Source organism: Chaetodon trifascialis, chromosome 22, assembly GCF_039877785.1.
Source record: "Chaetodon trifascialis isolate fChaTrf1 chromosome 22, fChaTrf1.hap1, whole genome shotgun sequence".
NCBI classification, from domain to species: Eukaryota; Metazoa; Chordata; class Actinopteri; order Chaetodontiformes; family Chaetodontidae; genus Chaetodon; species Chaetodon trifascialis.
Window position 1 is genome coordinate 11223054 of NC_092077.1, and position 19678 is coordinate 11242731.

General features: G+C 43.3%; 1 protein-coding gene across 10 annotated transcripts in view; it reads left to right on the forward strand.

Moving 5' to 3' along the window:
- The window catches only part of grm8a (glutamate receptor, metabotropic 8a), a 541588-nt gene that overhangs the window by 152018 nt on the left and 369892 nt on the right, over positions 1-19678 (forward strand). For all 10 annotated transcript variants that reach the window (XR_011603508.1, XR_011603507.1, XM_070991750.1 and 7 more), the window contains one exon: positions 7826-8026. Coding sequence is in view for 8 of the 10 variants with exons in the window: in XM_070991750.1 (XP_070847851.1) it covers positions 7826-8026 (201 nt within the window). In the remaining 2 variants the exon portion in view is untranslated. The remainder of the gene's footprint in view (positions 1-7825; positions 8027-19678) is intronic.

Here is a 19678-nt window from a genome sequence, read left to right on the forward strand (position 1 = left end):
CCAGGACATACAGGCCATGGAGTATCAGAGTCGAACAAGTGTTCAAGCTCAAAACACTCTACTCTAAGTGTGGCGTGTTCATTATGGCCTGTCACACCAGAGAGCCTTTCATTTGAAAATGAGGGAGATTTCTCATTTGACTTATGTGATGATCTATGGAGGCTATGCACAAAGCCACCGCAGCTTCTTGATCGCTGTTCATTTCTTGCGTCTTCATTGGAAAGAAGCTAAAATCCTAATTTGAAGCCTAGAGGAGACACAGACTCATGACTGGATCACCATCATTGATTACCATCTAGAATATCTAGATCACTGTCGGACTTATGATGGCAAACACCATCAGACTGGATGGAATGGGAGGATCCCACCTGCAGTCACTGGCTTTCATTGTAGCTGATTGAGATGCTTTCTTCCACTGAAGGAAAAGAGCTTGCACCAGACTTAAAGCTTGGCGTTATACTTATTATTTTATTTACTTGTATTATTATTGTTTACTTATTTTTTACTGACTTTTTAATGTAATATCACACTATCCTCTGAGCTGCTGTAACACTCCGGACTTCCCCTGCTGTTGGATTAATGCAGGGTAATCTTATTTTAAGGATAGCTAATAGAAAGATGTTTCAATTACAGTTGAAAAAGCAGCATGGACTTCAGCCTTTTACGTCATGATCACTTTGGTTGCTTTATGTTTTTATCAAGGTTACACTGTTGTTTCGTGGCAATGCAGCCACGTGCAGGGACCTCGTTGGCGTATTAAAGTTTAAAATGTTTTTTTGCACTTTCCCACAATACAAGCCTGAACCAGTAGCTGAAAGTCAGGCTGGAAATCAGTGAAAATGTACAAATTCATCTCAGGGTCAAAGGAGTAATCGAGACAGTAATAAAATTCATCCTAGGATGGTTGCATTACATGTGCAGACAGATACAGACGCACACATTCGGTCCTTGAAGAAATTCCTAATTGAAGGCGATTGCTATTTTTGCCGCTCTGACAGTTTGATTATGTTAAAATAACGATTAATCCTCAACAGCCTTTTGTTTCATTTTGCATCTCCACGTTGCTCCATTGTTTTATATCTATTACGCTGACAGTCCCTGAAATCTGTCAAATCAGCGTCAAGCACGCTACGCTTCAAAAGCCTAATAATGACAAAGAGGAGCCGTTTTTCCATTTAACTGAGGGTTTCATGTGTTCTGCACGAGGTTAAAAAGAATTCACTGGTTGTGCTTTATCTTCAAGACTTCAAGGCTTGTCACACAAAGATTTCAGCTCTTCACATGTGTTCTTAAGGTTATATTTGGATCGCTATTCTCTCCAATAATACTGATGTTCTTACCAGAGTGAGTCATGATACCGCCACCTCTGCATTAATGTTGAAGTGCCAGGTTAGATGATTCAAGAGGAATCTCATGTAGTTTAAGATATACCAGAAGAGGTTTCAAAATGCACAGTGTGTTTTGAATAATGATAATGATAAAAAGCAAAATACCACCACGACTTCATCTTCAAAGATCTCTTTAAAGTTCTGGGTCCCAACCGTAAAACTCTTATCTTTTGTCATCGAGAGGCTTTAAAGTTTAATTTTTCCTCAACCGTACGATTTGGAACAGCAGGTGTCGTGATCTACAAATGGCAGATTATCTCAATTTCAAACCGAACTTTCATCATAAAATAAGTTTTTGAACAAAGCCATGCCCGTGGCTTTTTATTACATAGAGCAAGATGAGTAACGCCTTTATACAGATCTAGAAACAGATCACAGCGCCCGGCCTGCATGCCTATGCAGCACGAACAAATAATCAACTACAAAATATGAAAATGACTTGGAGGCAGATGTGGAGATGATTGCGTCCTCATGCAGTTTTTGGTTAGCAGATCTCTTATGAGACATGAAAGTCACTTTTCATCTGTGCCTCTGCCTCTGAGAGTTTTCGCAAGTCTTCTCTCTCTTTTTTTTTTTTTTTCAAAGTTTTAAATGCAAATCCTCCCAAACCAAGCAGCCAGCTAACCAAGCTGCCTGTGGTCTCCGATGCCATTAACACTGAAGTGAGAGGCTGAATTGAAAGCAACTCCAAGGAACTTTCATTTTGTGTATGATTGTGTATGAGCCCCGCTGCCTCATGTCGTAACGATCGCCGCGTGGCTAGGCCGTGTATTTGTCTTGGAAGCAAGTGAAAGAAAGATGCAACTCTTCTTCAGTGCTCTTTTCTACTTTAAACACAGCACAGCAATGAGGAAATATATTGCTAGGTTGCTGGGTTTCCATGCGCGTATGAACACGCTAACGTTTTGTCCACCCGTCTCTGTGCTTCTCTGTCTCCACCTCTCCACCAACCTCTCAACCTTTACCCCTGTTTATATCTTCCCCTTTTGGCCTGCACACAAAGGCAAGACTGCGCTGCACTAAGTACTTTCCACTCACGTATTAAAGACTCAGTTAAAGATGTCTTTATTTCGCAGCTACTCGCACACATTCTGTGCAGAGGTGAAATGAACAGGTTTGTAGGCCACTTCGTTGGTCTGACAGGCTGTTACTGGCTGCAGACAATGGCCTGAACGGCACCAATAAAAGCTGCATCGTATTGTACTCTTCACACACCCTCCTCACACACACACACGCATGCACCCCTTGCTCCGGTTACAGCACCTGACGCAATCCCAGGAAACAGAGACAGTAGTGTTTTCCCAGTTAGCGCTACTCATAACAGCACCAGTCGTTTAACTGTCTCAGGGCAGGGATTGCATTGTCTTGCGATATGCTGATTAATGATGCACCGTGTCATTTCACATCTCATAAGAACAGCACGGAGAAATTCTCATTATGCTGTGATCTGTGGCTCACAGTACAGCGTTTTTGTTGTACTTTTTCTGTGAATGGAAATGCTGAGTGCAAACAAGTGCGCACGCATGCCGATACATCAGGAAAAGACAAGCGACACACGTTGGCTGTAGTATAGGTCACAAATCTGGTTACAAATAATGGCTGTAATCAGTAATCTGATGTTTATGGGTCAGTTTTAAAAGGTCAAGACAAACCCCTCTATCAATATTCCTCTACTGACACACTTATTATGAAGCCATTGAGAAAGCAGCTGTACCCTCTTCAGGTCTCTTCAGCCTGGAAACTTCATTAGTACAGCACTGATAAAACATTGTTAACTGATGTCTCTCTGCTAAAGCTAAATTTCAGAATATCACCAGAACAGCAGCAGGAAGATTGCAGATTATTACCATTGATAATGCAGAGAACCAGAGTTTGCCATATGTGTTATTAATGAGGAAAATCAAAATCCAATAATATAGTACTCCAGTGCTATTCACAGTCAAATTAATGTCTCAAAATGCATTAAAGGTATGCAAAACCCCTCTTGGAGCATAATCAACTTTTTCCCTCTCTATTCATGCACTCAGTATGCTCCAAAAAATAATCATATTTGTGCCAATTAGGGCTAAATACACTACTTATAACTTGAGCAGCTAACTGCATAGGCTCCACAGCTATGAATGGAAGCAGCACACTTAGCCATATTTGGTTGAAATTGGGTGTTGAATATATTATGGGCAGTGAAATTTGCTTCAGGAGCCGTTTTTAGAAATTCTATGAAAGTTCTGATACTCTTGCTATGAAAACTCACCGTTTTAATCCATTGCAACAGTTTCACGCTAACCCCTGTCACTGTTTTACATGAGGGGCGAAGCTACAAACCGTTAGCCGCCACCAGTCGTTGCAGGAAATATTGATTTTGGGAGCAGTGTCACTTCAGTGCCACCCGTGTGCTATGTAAAGGTGCATTGCTGTGAAAACATTTACCAATGTATGCCTTGTTTAGCTTTATTTGTTGACTGTTAGCATAATTAGATTTGTAATTATGGTAGGCCATTAGGCAGCCCGCTCAAGGGCCCTTTGTTGATTAGTGAGACTGTATAGAGATATTTCAGAACAATCTGTTCTCAGACAGAAACACATATTGATTTCTGGTTCATGCGGCACAAAGTACCGATTCCACGGCATGAAGCACGCTGTATTATCATTTCAGTTGTTTTAGAGATTGTAGCCCTTAACTACATTCTGCACTGTGCTCTGACACGCTGCGAGCAATGCAGCAGATGATGCACATAATCAGCCAGCGTGGATTCGAGTGTGTGCGTGTCTGTGTTTATGTGCTTGCCTGTGAGTGCGTTATGACAATAAGCCATATGGCCATAAGCTGAGTAAAGTCTATTGGCTTTCCTTTGTGAGCGTTCATATTAGAAGTTAAAGAGTCCCAAAAGCAGGCAGTCTACTGGCAGAACTGTTATTGTGCAAGAGGTGTTTATGAAATGGATGCATACAGATTTAACTTTTTATTGCCTGAGCGCACATTCAGAACAGAAAATCTTTCTGTTTCAGTGCAACAATGAGCCACAAGTCTTCTACCTTCTTGTCATCTGCTTTTTTTAAATTTTATTGCGCAATGAATTGCTTTTTTCCTGTTTTCTGTTTGCCACCCATAAAATAAAATCTCTCTTAACACTAGGCTGAAAAGCAGAGTTTCGCTGCCCCCGGGGTTAAACGTTTTAAGCCTGTTTCATTGCTTTGCTGCACCTGTAACCACACCCAACAGGGATGTCACTGAGTCCTGGAGTACATTACATTACTGCAGCAAGGAAAGAAGATATAACTTTGTAACCCCAGAGCTGCTCCTGTGATCCCACTGCAGTGGAGCCAGTGGAGGTAATGCATCAAGCAGCTTATTGCCAAAGATAATACTCTTTTTGTTTCTCTGCGAATGATGTCCAGGTTGTGTCACAAAGCCAGATTAAACCAGAGCAGCTCAATCCTTCACATATTAGAAGGAGATAAACTGCAGCGGTAACGTAACATGTCACACAACAGTTAAAAGAAGTCATTGCTTCATTCCCAAAATTCATCGCTTGCAGTGTATAAAAGAATTTTACACTGAGGGATAAGAGATGGGCAAATATGTTAAAATACTTTAATCCGTACAGAGCACGATTCAGTTATTTCAGCCTGTAGCTTAAATGGTAGATCTGTGCTATTTTAATTGGTGCTCTGCATAGATTAAAGCGCTGCAACACATCTGAGCGTCGACTTCCTTAAACTCTTTGTTTAATGTTACATTTGCATCCATCGTAGGCAGCGGCTGCAGTGAGATTTTGTGACAAGAGCAGTAAATTAACAGCCACTTGGATCCATCACGGCATTTAGCCAGTCAGTTAGTCGCATTAGCTTCACCTTGCTGCACTCCTCGACCGGTTTTTATTTCCACCAGACGCAGCGGGTTGACCGATATAGAATTCATCTCACCCTGCTGGACAGAGGGTATTTGTCTGGGCTAAGTAGCGTCAATCACATTACCGAGGCTGTTACCAGAGTAACCCCAGGGCGCGACGAGACGTTTAAACCTCTAAAAGGCTTTTAGGCCTCAGTAGTATTGTTTGACGTGTGATAGCGTGACACCAGTAAACTGTTGTGGTTTTAAATATGTTTTTAAAGACACACAACATCAAAATCAGCATCAAAAGATGAGATATTCAGAGGCTATTTTACTCCATACAATTGGTTGTTGACTTGTAGGCAATAAAGACAATTAAATATAGATTTGGCGATGAGCTTAGAGAACTGGGCTTGTGGCCAGAATTTCAGAGGCTAATGAGAACAGCTCTCCCCTCTCTCAGCGACTACTGAGGTGTGAATGTGTGTAATTACGAATACCGAGCAGGTTGTTGGCCAAAAGGTGGACGCCTTCTCTGGATAAATAAAGGTTGCTGTCATTTCTGCAGCTGGTTTTTCTAATGAAATGTCAAATTTTAAGGCAGTGATACACAAAACGGCATGTTGGCCAGCTCCGATGAGCAACAGGAAACGGCTCACTAGATTTTTGACCCTCAGTCTCAGTCTGCTGCCTTAAGCAGGCGGTTTTTCCCCCGTGCATTTGGCTCAAACCATGACCTGCTGGATCACCTCCCTGCATGTGCTCATGAATCAATAGCGTATTGACTGGATACAATCAGTTAGAAGAATAGCTTCAGGTTTGAGTCTTTGGACGGGCTTGGAGAGCGGAAAGAAACGTTGTCTCTGAGCATAATCCAGGCAGCGATTACGTTGTCACCGCAGCGTGATTATGAATGCAAATGAGTGTGTTGTAAACAACCGTGTGATTTCTCAGAGGCGCGTTTAGTGTGTGAGGCTGAATGCGAGTTCAGCATTGACAGTCGTACTTTCCTCCTCAAGCTTGATCCGTAGCCCTCTTTCTTTCTCCGTCCCAAATACACACACATTAACTGTCTGTCTACCTCTTCTCTCTCCACGCACACACGCACTTTTAGGTACTGTACGGCACTGTTATCCAGGGATTGAAAGGAGATGAGTTCCATTATCTGTCCAGCATAGTGATCAGCTGATTGGATAGACCACATGGCACGGCGACAATGCTGACTAATTTCAGCACACACACACACACACACACACACACACACACACACACACACACACACACACACACACACACACACACACACACACACCTCTACCACCATCCCCACCAACAAGAAACAAACAGATACAGACATGCATACAGAACACCCGACAGCCTTCTATAACTGTGGATTGGATTTCATTCTCAGGACCCCATTAATTCCTTATGGATTCTCATATTGATTGAGAGGCCTCTGGTCTTGTTAATTCAACTCAGCCCAGACGGGGTTTTGATTCAGTTTGTATTGCCTGAAGGTGACTGCTGCTTGTAAGAAATGGGTGAATAACGTCGAGGGACAGGCGGCGGGGAGAGGAGCGAGACAGACGAGAGGATGAGAGAAAGGGGGGATAGGAGGTGAACGAGAGGGAGACAGAAATGAGGCAGAAGTAAGAGATAAGAGAACAACAAGTAACAGCAAAAAAAGGAAAAAGAAGAAAAGGAAGGAGATGGTTAATTAAATGCAGATTTCCTGTAGTAGCTCCATTCCTTGAGCTTTTTGATGAGAAACAGAGAATGTCATCACCAATTACTGATTTCCATCAAGGAGGTTTTATTTTCACTGCCCTCTGCTTTTTCATTAGCTCATCATGCTAATAAGCCGTTACATAAAACCCTCTCAGTGAATCGCTGCTCGGAGCTAAGTTGCGTGGTTGGGTGTGCGTGTATGTGTCAGAATGGGAGGGAGGGGCTCGACATGTGCGTGCAAATATACGTTGCATATCTGGTAAAACGTATGGAATATAATTGTAGAGTACAGTATACGGAATATAGTCGTCGACACACAGCCTGTGACGTGGCTCAGAAAGAGGACGGGGGTATAGTTTGTCTTCTACGGACACTTTCTTGCCTTTTTCTCATACAAGGAAATGCCATTATCAGTGGTTCAGAAAATGTAAAGAAGGAACATGTTGTTCCCTCTTCTGTAACTTTGCTACCAGGGCGAGAATGGACTGAGAGGAGTTATTTGTCACTGTCAGGCTGAGTGCCCTGCTACCTGTCTGATGGTCAACCCGTCTTGCAGAAGTTCTTTTTTCTCTGTGTCTTAGCTCTCTTTTTTATCTCTTTTTCACTCAGCTGTATTTCAGTTTTATTTTTACCTGTTGACTTCCCTTCCCTCTCTTTTTTCCCCCTCAGCCAAACTCTACCTACTTTGCTCTCTATTCCTGTATGTCTCATTTTCTTTCTGTTGTAAACATATAACACCTGATCATTTGCATTCCAAACCTTTTTATGATGTCCATTTGACAAAAATGGACATCATAAAGAAACAGCTACCAAAGAAACAATATCATACATCCCCACACTCTCCTTAAACCCCTCTCTCTTCTTATCCTTCTCTCAGGATTAGAAAAGGTTGGTCGGGACTCCAGTTACGAACAAGAGGGGAAGGTTCAGTTTGTGATGGACGCAGTGTACGCCATGGCCCACGCCCTGCACCGCATGCACCGGGAGCTCTGCTACGGATACCTGGGCCTCTGCCCGCGCATGGCTAACATCGACGGCAAAGAGCTGCTCAGCCACATCCGCGCCGTCAGCTTTAACGGTGAGTTCTGCTCTGATTTTTGGGGAAATAGATTCCAGCGTAGCGATTTTGCTCTATTGGTGATACTCTTGAACCATTCAAGTTAACCATTTTAAGTGTTGCTTTTGCTATAAAGATGCAGAATATTTCATTTTGCTGTGAACTGTTCGCGTGTTAATGCAGTGAAATGTTTCTTTCCACACACACTCACATGTAGGAGGACACTTTGGACTCATGCAAACGTCCAGTCGCACAGACTCAGCTCACATCTTACAGAGCAAAATTCCCTCGTTTCCTCTGCTTTCCAGTATCTAGTAGCAGACATCAGTCCTTCCATATTAATAGAGAATACAGTAATGAACTATTAGGCTGTAAAGCGCTGTGGAATCTCTTCAGAACAACAGTTAAAAAAGGACAGATTAGAGCCTTCGAATGCTTAGACACTGCGCAGTAATCCTGTCGTGTTTATCCACCCTGACTTGACTAATTCACCTCACCCTTTAACAATGCTAAGCCCAGCTCCTCGTCTAATTTGTCTCATCCTTATCATGGAAACATGTCATGTTGCGTTTCACCTTCATAAGTAACTGAAGCCCGCTGCTTACCCAAAACATATTATCTGCTTGTATTTTTGCGTTGTGCAGATGATGATTTGGTCTTCTGACACTTTGAACCTCAATTTTTCATTTCCTGTCTCTCTCCGCGACTTCCTCCACCGCTGACAAATTTAAGTGGGTGAAATGCATTTGCTCATTTTCCTCTAAATAATATCAGGCGCCTCATTTGAATATTCTCTTATTAATCCACTCCCCCCACCCCCCAACGCGTCTGTACCTGCTTTTCTGTCCGCCTTTTCATTTCCTGTGTTCCTCTGTCAAATACTGTGTGGAATACATATGGCTTCGCCAGAGATAGAGAAAGGCAGTCTTATTGCGAGGATTACAGAACTGCTTGTCTGATTTTAGTTTTGGTGGGAAGATTGAAATTGCGTGAGTGTGTCTGTGCAGGAATGTGTGCAAAATATGTGTCTGTGTTTGTTGTTTCCTGTGCTATCTCTGTCTGTCATCGCTCGAAGTGTCAGAAACCAATTCACAGGCGGCAACTGATTGCTCTTTCATACCGCAGCAGCAGGTTTGTGCTCGGGTGTGTTTCTCCGTCCCTGCTGGCCCACAGGGTACAGAAATCATGCCATAACCACAAGGTTACAAACTTTATACCCCAATGAATCACCGAATCCTTCTCTCACTGAAAGTCGCCTTACACAAAATGTGCCGCCGCTGTCCCTGAGAGAACATAAAGAACTAAATTAGGTGGAGCTAAGAATGATACGCGCATAACGGTTTGATGTTGAAGTTATCAAGCAGGCAGTCAGGCGCCTGCCGCTGCAAATGTTTCATATGCCCGTGACACCTTCAGATGGCTTGACAGAAAGTTTGAGATAAAAGCCTCACCTTCAGTAAAGGCCCGATTTTTTTTTGTATTGCACATGTAGCTGCTCGCCTTTGTTAGCGTCTGCATCACATGTCCACGAATTTCAGATCCCAATAGATGTATAATTTACTGATCAAAGACTTGAAAGTCTTAAAATATCTAAGGTATGAATAAGTTATGCCGCGCTCCCCGCACGCAACTCCCTGCTAGCATTTTCAGGAAACTGAAGAATATTTGAGGAGGAGACATGAATGCATCACATTGGCAGACCATTTAAATAAAGCAAATCATGTCGGTAAAAACACAGAAGAGGAGGGAGCGATGGGTTAGTCAGTGTGTGCAGCACCGGGTGGTTGGAAGCTGCGCTGCTTCATTACACCAATATGTCAGTGTTATAATGCCCTTTTTCACTCGCTTATGTCTTACTGGAAAATGTTTCCGACGCTTTGACGCCGGTTCATACAAGTCGAACATCAGTTCCAAGTATCTGGAAACGAATATTTCTACAGAGCAGTTACAGCAAGTTTGAAAACACATGGATGGGTCCCTCTTGGGTCTTTTCCCATTCTGATTCTCTTTGATTTCTCGAAGGACTGGGAAAAAAAAAAACCTTGGTGGCTTTGAGTTTTTTCTTCACAGCGTGGTTGCCTGCCTGCCTGCCTTTAAGTATTGTTCTTCCCGCTTCCAAAAACTAGTTTTGTTTCTGTTGTGGGTTCATTTGTTTGCGTAGCGATGAAGCACAGAAGTGAAAGACTTCTGATAAAATCCACAAAGAGCAGATTTTGCAACAGAAGAACAGCGGGGGGGTTTAATACTGACGCTCGGCTTTCACTTCACAGCTTTGTCAGTAAATTGTAAAAAAGGAAAAGGTGGCTCGGCAAAGTAAGGCTGTGCCATTAAACAGCTTGTACGTAGACTTTGGCGCCTACGTATACTGAATGTCATCTTTCTAATGGCAGTTATCAAAGTTCAGATATAATGTCTTCCAAGGTTTTCTAAGAAACCTAAGCTTGGTTACTTTTTCCCCGTCTCACTACTGTATGTTCCATTAAATGTTTAAAGGCCTCTCTGCTGTATTTGTCTGAAGGGCAGAAGAAGAGTGATGGGTTTTTGTTTTTTTTTTTGGGTGGCTCTTTGTTGTACTTATTCTTATCTGGGTTGGTTACATCGACAGAAGCCTGCAAGACTTAAAGCTTTTAAGCTGGCTGCTTTATGTCTGTGTATGCGTAAATGCCTGGGTATATTTGTGTTCTCCAATTAAAAGCAGTTTCGTTATCCGTGTGTTTAGGATTGACATGACAGTGATAACGCTAAAGAAGAAGAGGGGAAAAGATGGAGGGAGCTCTCGCTCTCTCTCTCTCTCTCTCTGTATTTGTGGCACATACAAGGAGAGAGTAAGTTAAAGTTGCTGAAGCATGGATTCTCTTTCTTCCTCTGCTCTTTCTGGATCCATACCAATTCACCTTTGGAACAGTTGCACGAAGGAACAAGACGGTGTTGGAGGGAGGGGACAGTTCCAAGTTGTTAGGGCAGTGATTGCTCTCCTGTTGGATCTGCACCAAGACGACTTAACTTACAAAGTGAAGCCTAACGGGCGAGAGCGACGGGAGGGGAACGAGAGGTGCCGAAAAGCAGCATGAGGGGACGAGGCAGGTGACAAAGGCAATGAGGGAGTGTTCAACTCTTGGGTTTTAAGGTGGACATCTCCTCCAACAGGATGGGACTTTCTCTGCTTCCTGAAATTTAGTTTATATCTAGTTACTACTGCGTCTAAAAGCATCCATTAATAATGAAAATAGGATGCCTCATAATTAGGGTGCCCCCCTGGATCGAAGATGGTTTAATCCCCCATGAAAATAAGATAGATCTGCTCTGCGGAAGCATCACTGAGCCCTGAATAATGTATAAAAGCAGCATTTGTTTCAGATAAATGCAGCAGTTTTTGCCTCTTGAAGTTGCAAAATTGTACCGAAAATGTGAATATTTATAATCATTAACCAAAATCCCGCTGTAAGAAATATTGAAATGATAAATCTTCATGAACTCAAAGCCATGTCTTTAACTCACTTGAATTACCCCATGAACATTGCACGGGCACAAACAGACAGGCAGAGGCTGGTGCATTGCAGAGCGAGTGGGACAAACAATGAGGAAACAAACCCTGGAGCAGCAATGACACACCATGCTGTCCAGCTTTTATTTGTCAGTGGGTTTATTGGCTCATCCAGGCGAGCACACACATTCATGCCCATAAAAACACGGGCAGAAACGAACGCACACACATACTGAGGCCATTATGAGTCATGGAATCCAAAACGAAAACATTCAGCTTTCTCCATTTACTTATTATTACGTATTAAATGGGTTCATCATCACATAAGCAACGTCTTTAAAATGCTCAGACGTTGTCCTTTTAGTTAGAATCAAGTCTGCGTGAGAAGGCGAACTCTCCTAATCTGTCTCAGACTGTCGCTAAAGACAGAAGGAGCTCGGGCGAACAGACCGTGACGTCACGCTGCGGTGCAAGAGCGGAGCAATCGGCAATCAAACGGGTACGAAGATGAAAAGATGTGGTGCTGTCTGTCGAATGTGGGACGTCTGAACGATTAACACCCATTTTTAAAAGCTGCTTCACAATGTTCCCAAACTTTTAGAGTTGTTGATTCATCGACTGAGCTAAAACTAATCTGAAGTAAGTTTTCAAAAACACAAACCGTTTGCAGAAAGTACACCACAAGTACAAAGTAAGGGAAACTGAAGAACAGCTATTTTCTCAGTGTGTGTGTTTTGTTGATTAAATGTAGAATTTGCTTGCTGTGACGTACTTTTCTCTTTGCTCACTTCTTGTCAGTCAGGATGCAGCGACGTAAAAGATTCAGATACCGTTCTTGACGACCCAACACACACAAACACGCGCACACACATGCGTTGCTGTCGCCCACACAGATTAATTTGGCCTATTCACACTCTCCTGGCTTTGTTTGTTGTAAGTACTGTAGGCCTCAGAGTGGCTTTTCAAATAGAGCTGTGCTAATGTTTCTTGCCTCATCGCTCTTTTTCTCTCTCGTACTATCTTTTTCTTTATCTTTTTCTTTCTTTCCCTGTCAAGTCTCTCATCCTTCAGTTGTCACCTTTTCTGCCTCGTTCTCTCTATTGTCTCCCTTTCACCTCTCTCTCTCTCTCTAATATCACTCCTCCTTTTCTAAAGCCACTGGTTCTTCACCTCAAGGCTACGGTTTGCACGTTTTCTTGAGCTTTTTCTTTTCCTTCTATAAATCTTTATTAGGTTTTGAACAGATAGTCAAATTTGAACTTGTGAAGAGAGCTTAAACCCAACAACCCCCTTTATGGAGACTCCATTGGTTTGTTTTTTTTAAGAGAGTTTCACCACTCTCTAAAAGTAGCTCCGTGTCGGATAGACACCTTGCTCAGACACGACTCTGCTTACATTGTAACATAAAGCGCAAGTCCCCCGAATATAAATCCTCAGTACACCTGCAATACAGCAAGAGACATGCTGTAAAACCTGCCACACGAGTGAAATACCAAACAGATCTGACAAATCAAAGGCTGCTTCCTTCTCAACTTGCTGGCCTGCCCTTCAGCTGATGAAACTGCAGCCACTGTGCTGCTTTAAGAATTTAAGGTGACACATTTTTAAACTTGCTCGCCTCGTGAACGACTGAGCCTTTCCGGGACGCCCCTTTCATGCCCGACCGTGACGCTGTCACCCGTCACCTGTGAACCTGTTTACCTGCTGAATGTTCCAAACAGGTGTTTCTGGAGCTTTCCCAGTCTTCCCGTCCAAACTTGTTTGAAACGTAGCGCTGGCATCAAATTCAGGATAAGCAGATATTTACAGAAATCAGTGGAATTGATGAGGCCAAACATGAAATATATTCACATTACAACAGTCCAGCTTTGTTGGAATGGGGCTTCTTTGTGTGTGTGTTTGTCTCATTTTGATCCAGGGAAAATATCTCCTGCTGAGAGACGTGATGGGCATCGCCATGGGAAGCGACTTGCACTAATTAGAGTGGCTTGACTTTGAGACGATGAACTCTGTGCTTGGCTGTACAACCTTGCTGGAAGAGAGAGACAAGTAGGGAGGGATTGTGGCGATGTGAGGAGGAAGAGGGATTCAGAGGACTAACCATGAGGGGTGATGAAGCACACTCTCATAATGACCTCAGAGATGGAGAGACAGCACTGGAGGAGTAACTTGCTTGAAGATGATGAACCTGACCAGGCATTAATGATCTTGGAGGGAGGAAGAGGAAGTGAAGGAGACAGAGGGGGTTATTGGAGTGGAGAGACGAGGGAGATGGAGAGAACATATGGAGAAGAGACGAGGGCAAGGTGCAGGTGGAGGGGAGAGGGAACCAGAGGACGGTGATGAGGAAAAAAAAAGATGGCCAGCTGGCTTGGAAATACGAAAGCTTGCTGGCAGGAGAGACAAGTACAAAAGACAAAGAGACGGGGTGCGTTTGGGTTGAGAGATACAGCAAAGATGAACTTTGCTTAGCTAGAAGGAAACAGGGAGGGAGCGAGTCAGCTACACTTTCTCCATTTGGCAAGAAACGCCAGGATAGGAAGAGTAAAAAATAAAGACATGATCTTGCAAGGGAAAAAAAAAAGGAGATGGTGAGAGACAGAGAAGAGGTGCTGACTGGGATATATCAAACTTTAGCAGGGCGCGATGACCTTGAGTCGCAAGAAACTGTGAGAAAACAATGAGGAGGAAGATTTTTGTATTATATAGAGCGTGACTTTTGAAAGAAAGGGATGGGAGATACAGACTCAGAAAAACTTTACTAGCACATCCATCTTGAAAGAAAGGTGGCAGAGGAGGCAGGCAAATCGAGAAAAAAAAGGTGAAAAGGAAGCCATGGGAGCTGAAAGATGTTCAACTTCCTTGTGTCAGGGCAACCTTGGGAAGGAGCAGATGGAGGAAGAAAGCGCGCCTGATTTTCAATCACAGCGTCATGATGGTGAGCGTGGGTCATGTCCAAAATGATGCAGCTGCGTTTGAAAACATCTTCTTCACTTTCTGATTTTCATCCATTGTGGACACTTGTTTTTTTTTTTGTCCACCAAAGCAGGAACATTTTTGGAAAATGCCGGCCCCGTGCTGTAGTTTGGATGCGATAATCTTTGCAGGATTGATGCAGTTGTTGTGATGAAGCAGCCTTTTCAGCTTCACACTGCTGTCGAATCTTTCTTTTCATTCTTTGTGTTGAATAGGGCCAATCACACATCACAGGTAGTGAGCGCACAGGCACGAAACAGAGCAAAAACGGTCATCAATTCATCGTCCTGGTCATTTTTCAAGCAAACATTTGCGGCCTCCAAATTCTCAAATGTGTCATACATTACAGTTACTGAATATCTTTGGGGTTTGGGACCCTTAATCAGATAAACCAAACTGTGCAATTCCATTACTTACTACTATACTATACTGGCATTTTTCACTTTTTTCAGCACCGCAGCTCTATCTTAATACTCAACGCACGGACATGAGAATGGCGTCGACCTTAGCTCTTGACAGGAAAGTGAAAAGATTATTTTCCTGAATGGCGAACTACAACCCCCATTCCAAACAAGTTGTGACTGTCAAACATAAAAAGAAAAACAGAATACAATCAGTTACAAACTATATTGTCTAATTGTCAGAAAAGAATTCGCAAATGATCACACAGAGTTTTACGTTTTGCACGGCGTCCCGGCCTTTTTGAAATCCAGCTGGTGTTCAGCAGTACAATAACTCAAGTGTCAGAGGATATCAGGGCTCGTACACTACACTGTGGGTGTTTTCATACATTGTTTCATTCAGGTCTTTTGTGTGTTCGTACCTGTCACACAGGCGGGAACATAGCTACTCAGACTCGCACGTAATCTCCTACTTACTACCTGCTGTTCACTTACAAGCTGCGGGTAGTGAGTAGAAGATTATTGGCATAATGTAAGGTGTGTGGAACCACCTTGCTCTATTACAGTAAAGAAGCAATACGCTGGCACTGCAGGCTTAAGCTGCACACTTACACATACGCGTATTTTCATTGTCGTGAGAGCGTGATAGACTGACAGCCCAAACAGTCACATTATAATGGTAGGAAGTCATATACACTGACATGCAGGCTGACAGCTCATTTTTCGAGTGTCTCCATAGCCTGATTTCCTCCATACAGCGTTTTCTATCACTCCTCGTCTTCTCATTATCTTCCCCAGTTTATATATTTCCCACTCACTGCATTGGGCTAATTTCTGCAAGGGGATCATTTGCTGAATATAATTTTAGATAAGAAAACAGAATAAGAGTGGGCAGATATAAAAGCGCACCAGAATGAATCCAGTAGACGGGCAGAGAGACACAAACAAGCTAGAATAGGATATGAACCGAGTTTGAGGAAATAAGAGACAGGAATGATAATTTGTTGTCGCATATCCCAAGACACCAGGAAATCTCACACATCTGTGCATTTTTTTTTTTTTTTTTTTGGACACCCAACACATATATTTTTCTCGTCAGGGACGTGTTGTCGACAGAGATTAGATTTAACTGGGTAAAATGTGTCAACTGTAGAGGGAGAAGAATACAAGCGTTCCCAGTCCACTGACAGGCAGCATTGTGCAGGCAAAAACACAAACTTGTGCTATGTCGTAACGCACATGACGTGCTGTACTGCCAGGATGGATGGATGGATGGATGGATGGATGGATGGATGGATGGATGGATGGATGCAAGAGGAAGGGGAAAGCAGGGTGTAGGAGTGATGGTGAATATGAACAGTGGATATATTGACTGTGAGGGACGCAGTTTGAAAGTGTAACATGTCATTTGGGTTGAAACGTGCTACACCTGGACTGTACGTGCGATGTGACGTAGCACTGGGTCGCGACATGAGGCTGAAGCTGGTGTAGTATCAGTCTTACTCAGGCTCTGCCTCGCCCCTGGTTTCCTCTTGTCCTCTGCCAAGTTTGGTAATGCAACTCCCTGTTTCTCGCTTTGTTTATTCCTCCTCTCCCTCGCTTTCATTCTCTCGAAATTGTATTTCCAGGCCCACGTTCGGGCTGTTTTGTCTCTTTTGATCAGCTTAATAGCGGCCCTCTCCCTGTTTTTATCACTTTCCTTTTTACCCCTCTCTTTCCCATTTTCTCCAGGACTGCAGTGAATGGCGATCATGACACAGATGGAGGCTCCTTAAATTAGTTTTCTGTAATTACTGGTGATTGCCATACAAAGCTTTCTTGCGCTGTGCGCATGTGTGGGTTTTATGCCGAAGTTGGTGTTTCTTTTTCTTGTCTCGACAGCCTTTCCTTTGTTGTGGCCCTCCGTCTCCCCATCTTAATCTCACTGTCACTGTTTAGCCAAAGTGTTTCATTCTTATTCACAGTGAGAACCATTTACATCTGGGTCTTTTTCAAACATCCATTGTTTCTTCTGCCCGTTCTATCATCTGCTCTGTTTCTCTCAGACAAACTATCTTCTTGCCCAAACGAGGCGTGGTGATAACAGAAAGGCTGAGAGGAGAAGGGGTGATTTCAGAGGGAGGGATGCATGGAAGAGTGGAGGAGGGAAAGTATGAGTACTTTGGAAATGCGCAGAGGAAAAGAGGGGGAAAATGTGTAGTTTTTGAGATAGAGAGCGGTGGGATAACGTGAGGCTGGGAGGTAAAGAGAGAGGTGGGGTGGAGAGGCAAAAGATGCTTTGAACAGGAGAGGAGGGGAAGGAGAAGCAGCTGCTGTGGATGGAGGGGAGGTTTGGCCGTAAGGATGGTTTTACAGCGAGTGGTGAAAGCTGGCTGGGAAAAGACTGCAAACAGACTGCAAAAAAACAAAAAACCCAAATGTGAAAATTCAGAAGAGGAGAAGAGAGTCCAGAAATAAGCAATGAGGACTGGAGCTAACCAGCCTCTCAGCTTCTGTTACCTTCTCCACTGCAGACTTCTGCGCGAATGACAGCGTTTCGGTGGGACGAGTTCAGGCTTCATTATTACTTTCCTTCCGTCATTTCTCATCCTCTTTTTGTGCTTCTTTAACTGTCCGTTTCTGTCACTCTCCCCTATTAGCGCTATCGATGCATGGCACACAGATGGGAGCCTGTTGGCGAAAACTGGGAACGCAGACGCATGTTTTATTAATGCCTGCTGCAGTGTCGGGTTTGCATCTCGCTGTCATAAACATTTAGTCTCTGATATGAAGACTTGCTATTCACCCTCAGTGTTTCTAAAGTGAACCAGGCAAGGCTGAGGGCTTCTGAGCAGCCCTTCTGCTTCTTCCTCTCTTACTCCTTTCTCTTTCTCTCTGTCCGTCCCTCTTTTTTCTCCCCCCCTCTTCTTTTATCTCGCTGTGTCTCCAGCTCCAGTAACAGGGAGAGGTCTAAGGCTATTCATATGCTCTCGTTCTCCCTCGGTCCCTCTCCTTCCATCTGCCTGTTTCTATCTCTGTCAGCCGGGGAGATTTTAAGGCCTATGCTAATTGATGTTCTCACACATTCTCTATTTCTTTCTCTTTTTTTTTCACTCTCCATCTCTCCCAATTTTGCTCTGTCTTTGCTCTTTCTGGCAAACTAAAAACAAGTCTTTTCAGCCCCCTTGCTATGTGATATTTGCACGTATTCTCTCTCGTTCACCCTCATTCTCCCTCTCTTCTTATGCCTTCAAGCTGATCCATGTATCTCTGCATCTTTCTGTCATATAGATGGGATTCGATGCTGTTCCTGCAGCCCTGCTCACTCTCCACTCATTTTCTTCCATCTTTTTTTTGTTTTTTCCCCTCCTCTGCTGCCTCTCTGTGACAGCACAGCTGGCTAAGGGTTAAGGTGATTCTGCTGTTCTTGCTGCCTTTTATTCTTTTATATTCTCGCTCTGTTTTTTTTCTTCTTCCTTCCATCTCTCTCTTGGGTTAGTGTGATCCAGATGGGTGTGACTGACATTGAATATATTTGAACTCAGTGGCAAAGCAAATCAATTCTTCATCTACTTTCCTGTGCCAATATTACTATTTCACTTTTATTTCACTCTTATTCTCCGTGCATGAGTTTATCTCGGCCTGCAAGTCCATTTCAGCTCAATTTAAATTCACATTGGCTTCATTGTGTGAAATCTTTCATTCGTTAGTAGATATCCTTTTACATTAATGAAGCAAAAGGTCGTGACCTGTGAGCTTCCCTTGTAAATCTGGAGAAAAGTTGAGAGAGTTGTAGGTTTCTTTGGTGTTTCCAATAGTTGATCCCCAAAGGGAAAGCGCCGACTCTGCAGGGAAGCTACAGAGCAGCGCCTCTGGCAGGCAGGGAAACAGCCTCTTGCTCGAGGGCCCTTCAGCAGAGCTTTCGCTTGTGTCGCTACGGCGCCATGCTGTTTGAGTGAGAACCCGCGATGTGGGTCTAAGAAAATGTTTGCTTGCGCTTACAAACACACACATGCACACTCCCCTTCAACTACAAGCATCAGCCATTCTCACCACGCTCAAGCAGCCTCATCCGAGCAACCAACCTCCCACAAATAAGAAGCTCAACTCAGACTTTATTGCTATTTCTCGAAATCAGCGCCGGTGAAACAATGCATTGTGTCAACATGCATCTGCCCCCTGGCCTTTCCAGCGCTTTCTGTGTCATTTAGGAGCTTGCCAGCTTGCTCTAGGTTATGCAAAAGGGAATGCAGATGAGGCAAAGAAGAAATTAGCATCACAGGATGCTCAGGAATTCAGGATTAGCAGCATTACATAAAAGATATGTGTGTTCTGATGAAGGCACAGTAAAGCCTGTGAAGCAGTGGTGGAATGTAACTACATTTACATTTCTGATTTACTCCAGTACTGTACTGAAGTACAAATTTGAATATGCCAATTTTATACAACTTCATATTTCTACTCCATCCCAGAGGCAAATATTGTACTTTTTAAATTCACTGCATTCGTCTGACAGCTTTAGTTACTAGTTACTTTTCAAAGACCATGTATCATCGACAATGTATCTCCAAATTTGGTGATTCTGAATGAGTTTCTTCTGATAAACTGAAGGATTAACTGCTACTTTTTGGGCTCTGAACGTTCTCCTACTTCTTAAATAAACTCCTGGATTAGCTGGACAGTGCTTTGGCTATTTAGCGAGATGTGGTTCTCACAGGACGCTACAGACACATCATGATTTTACAGCTTTAGATTAAACTACCCAACAGTGTAAAGTAGGTAAGAGCCCAACTTTAAACATCTACAGCTGTTAAATTCAAGATACACATTGAT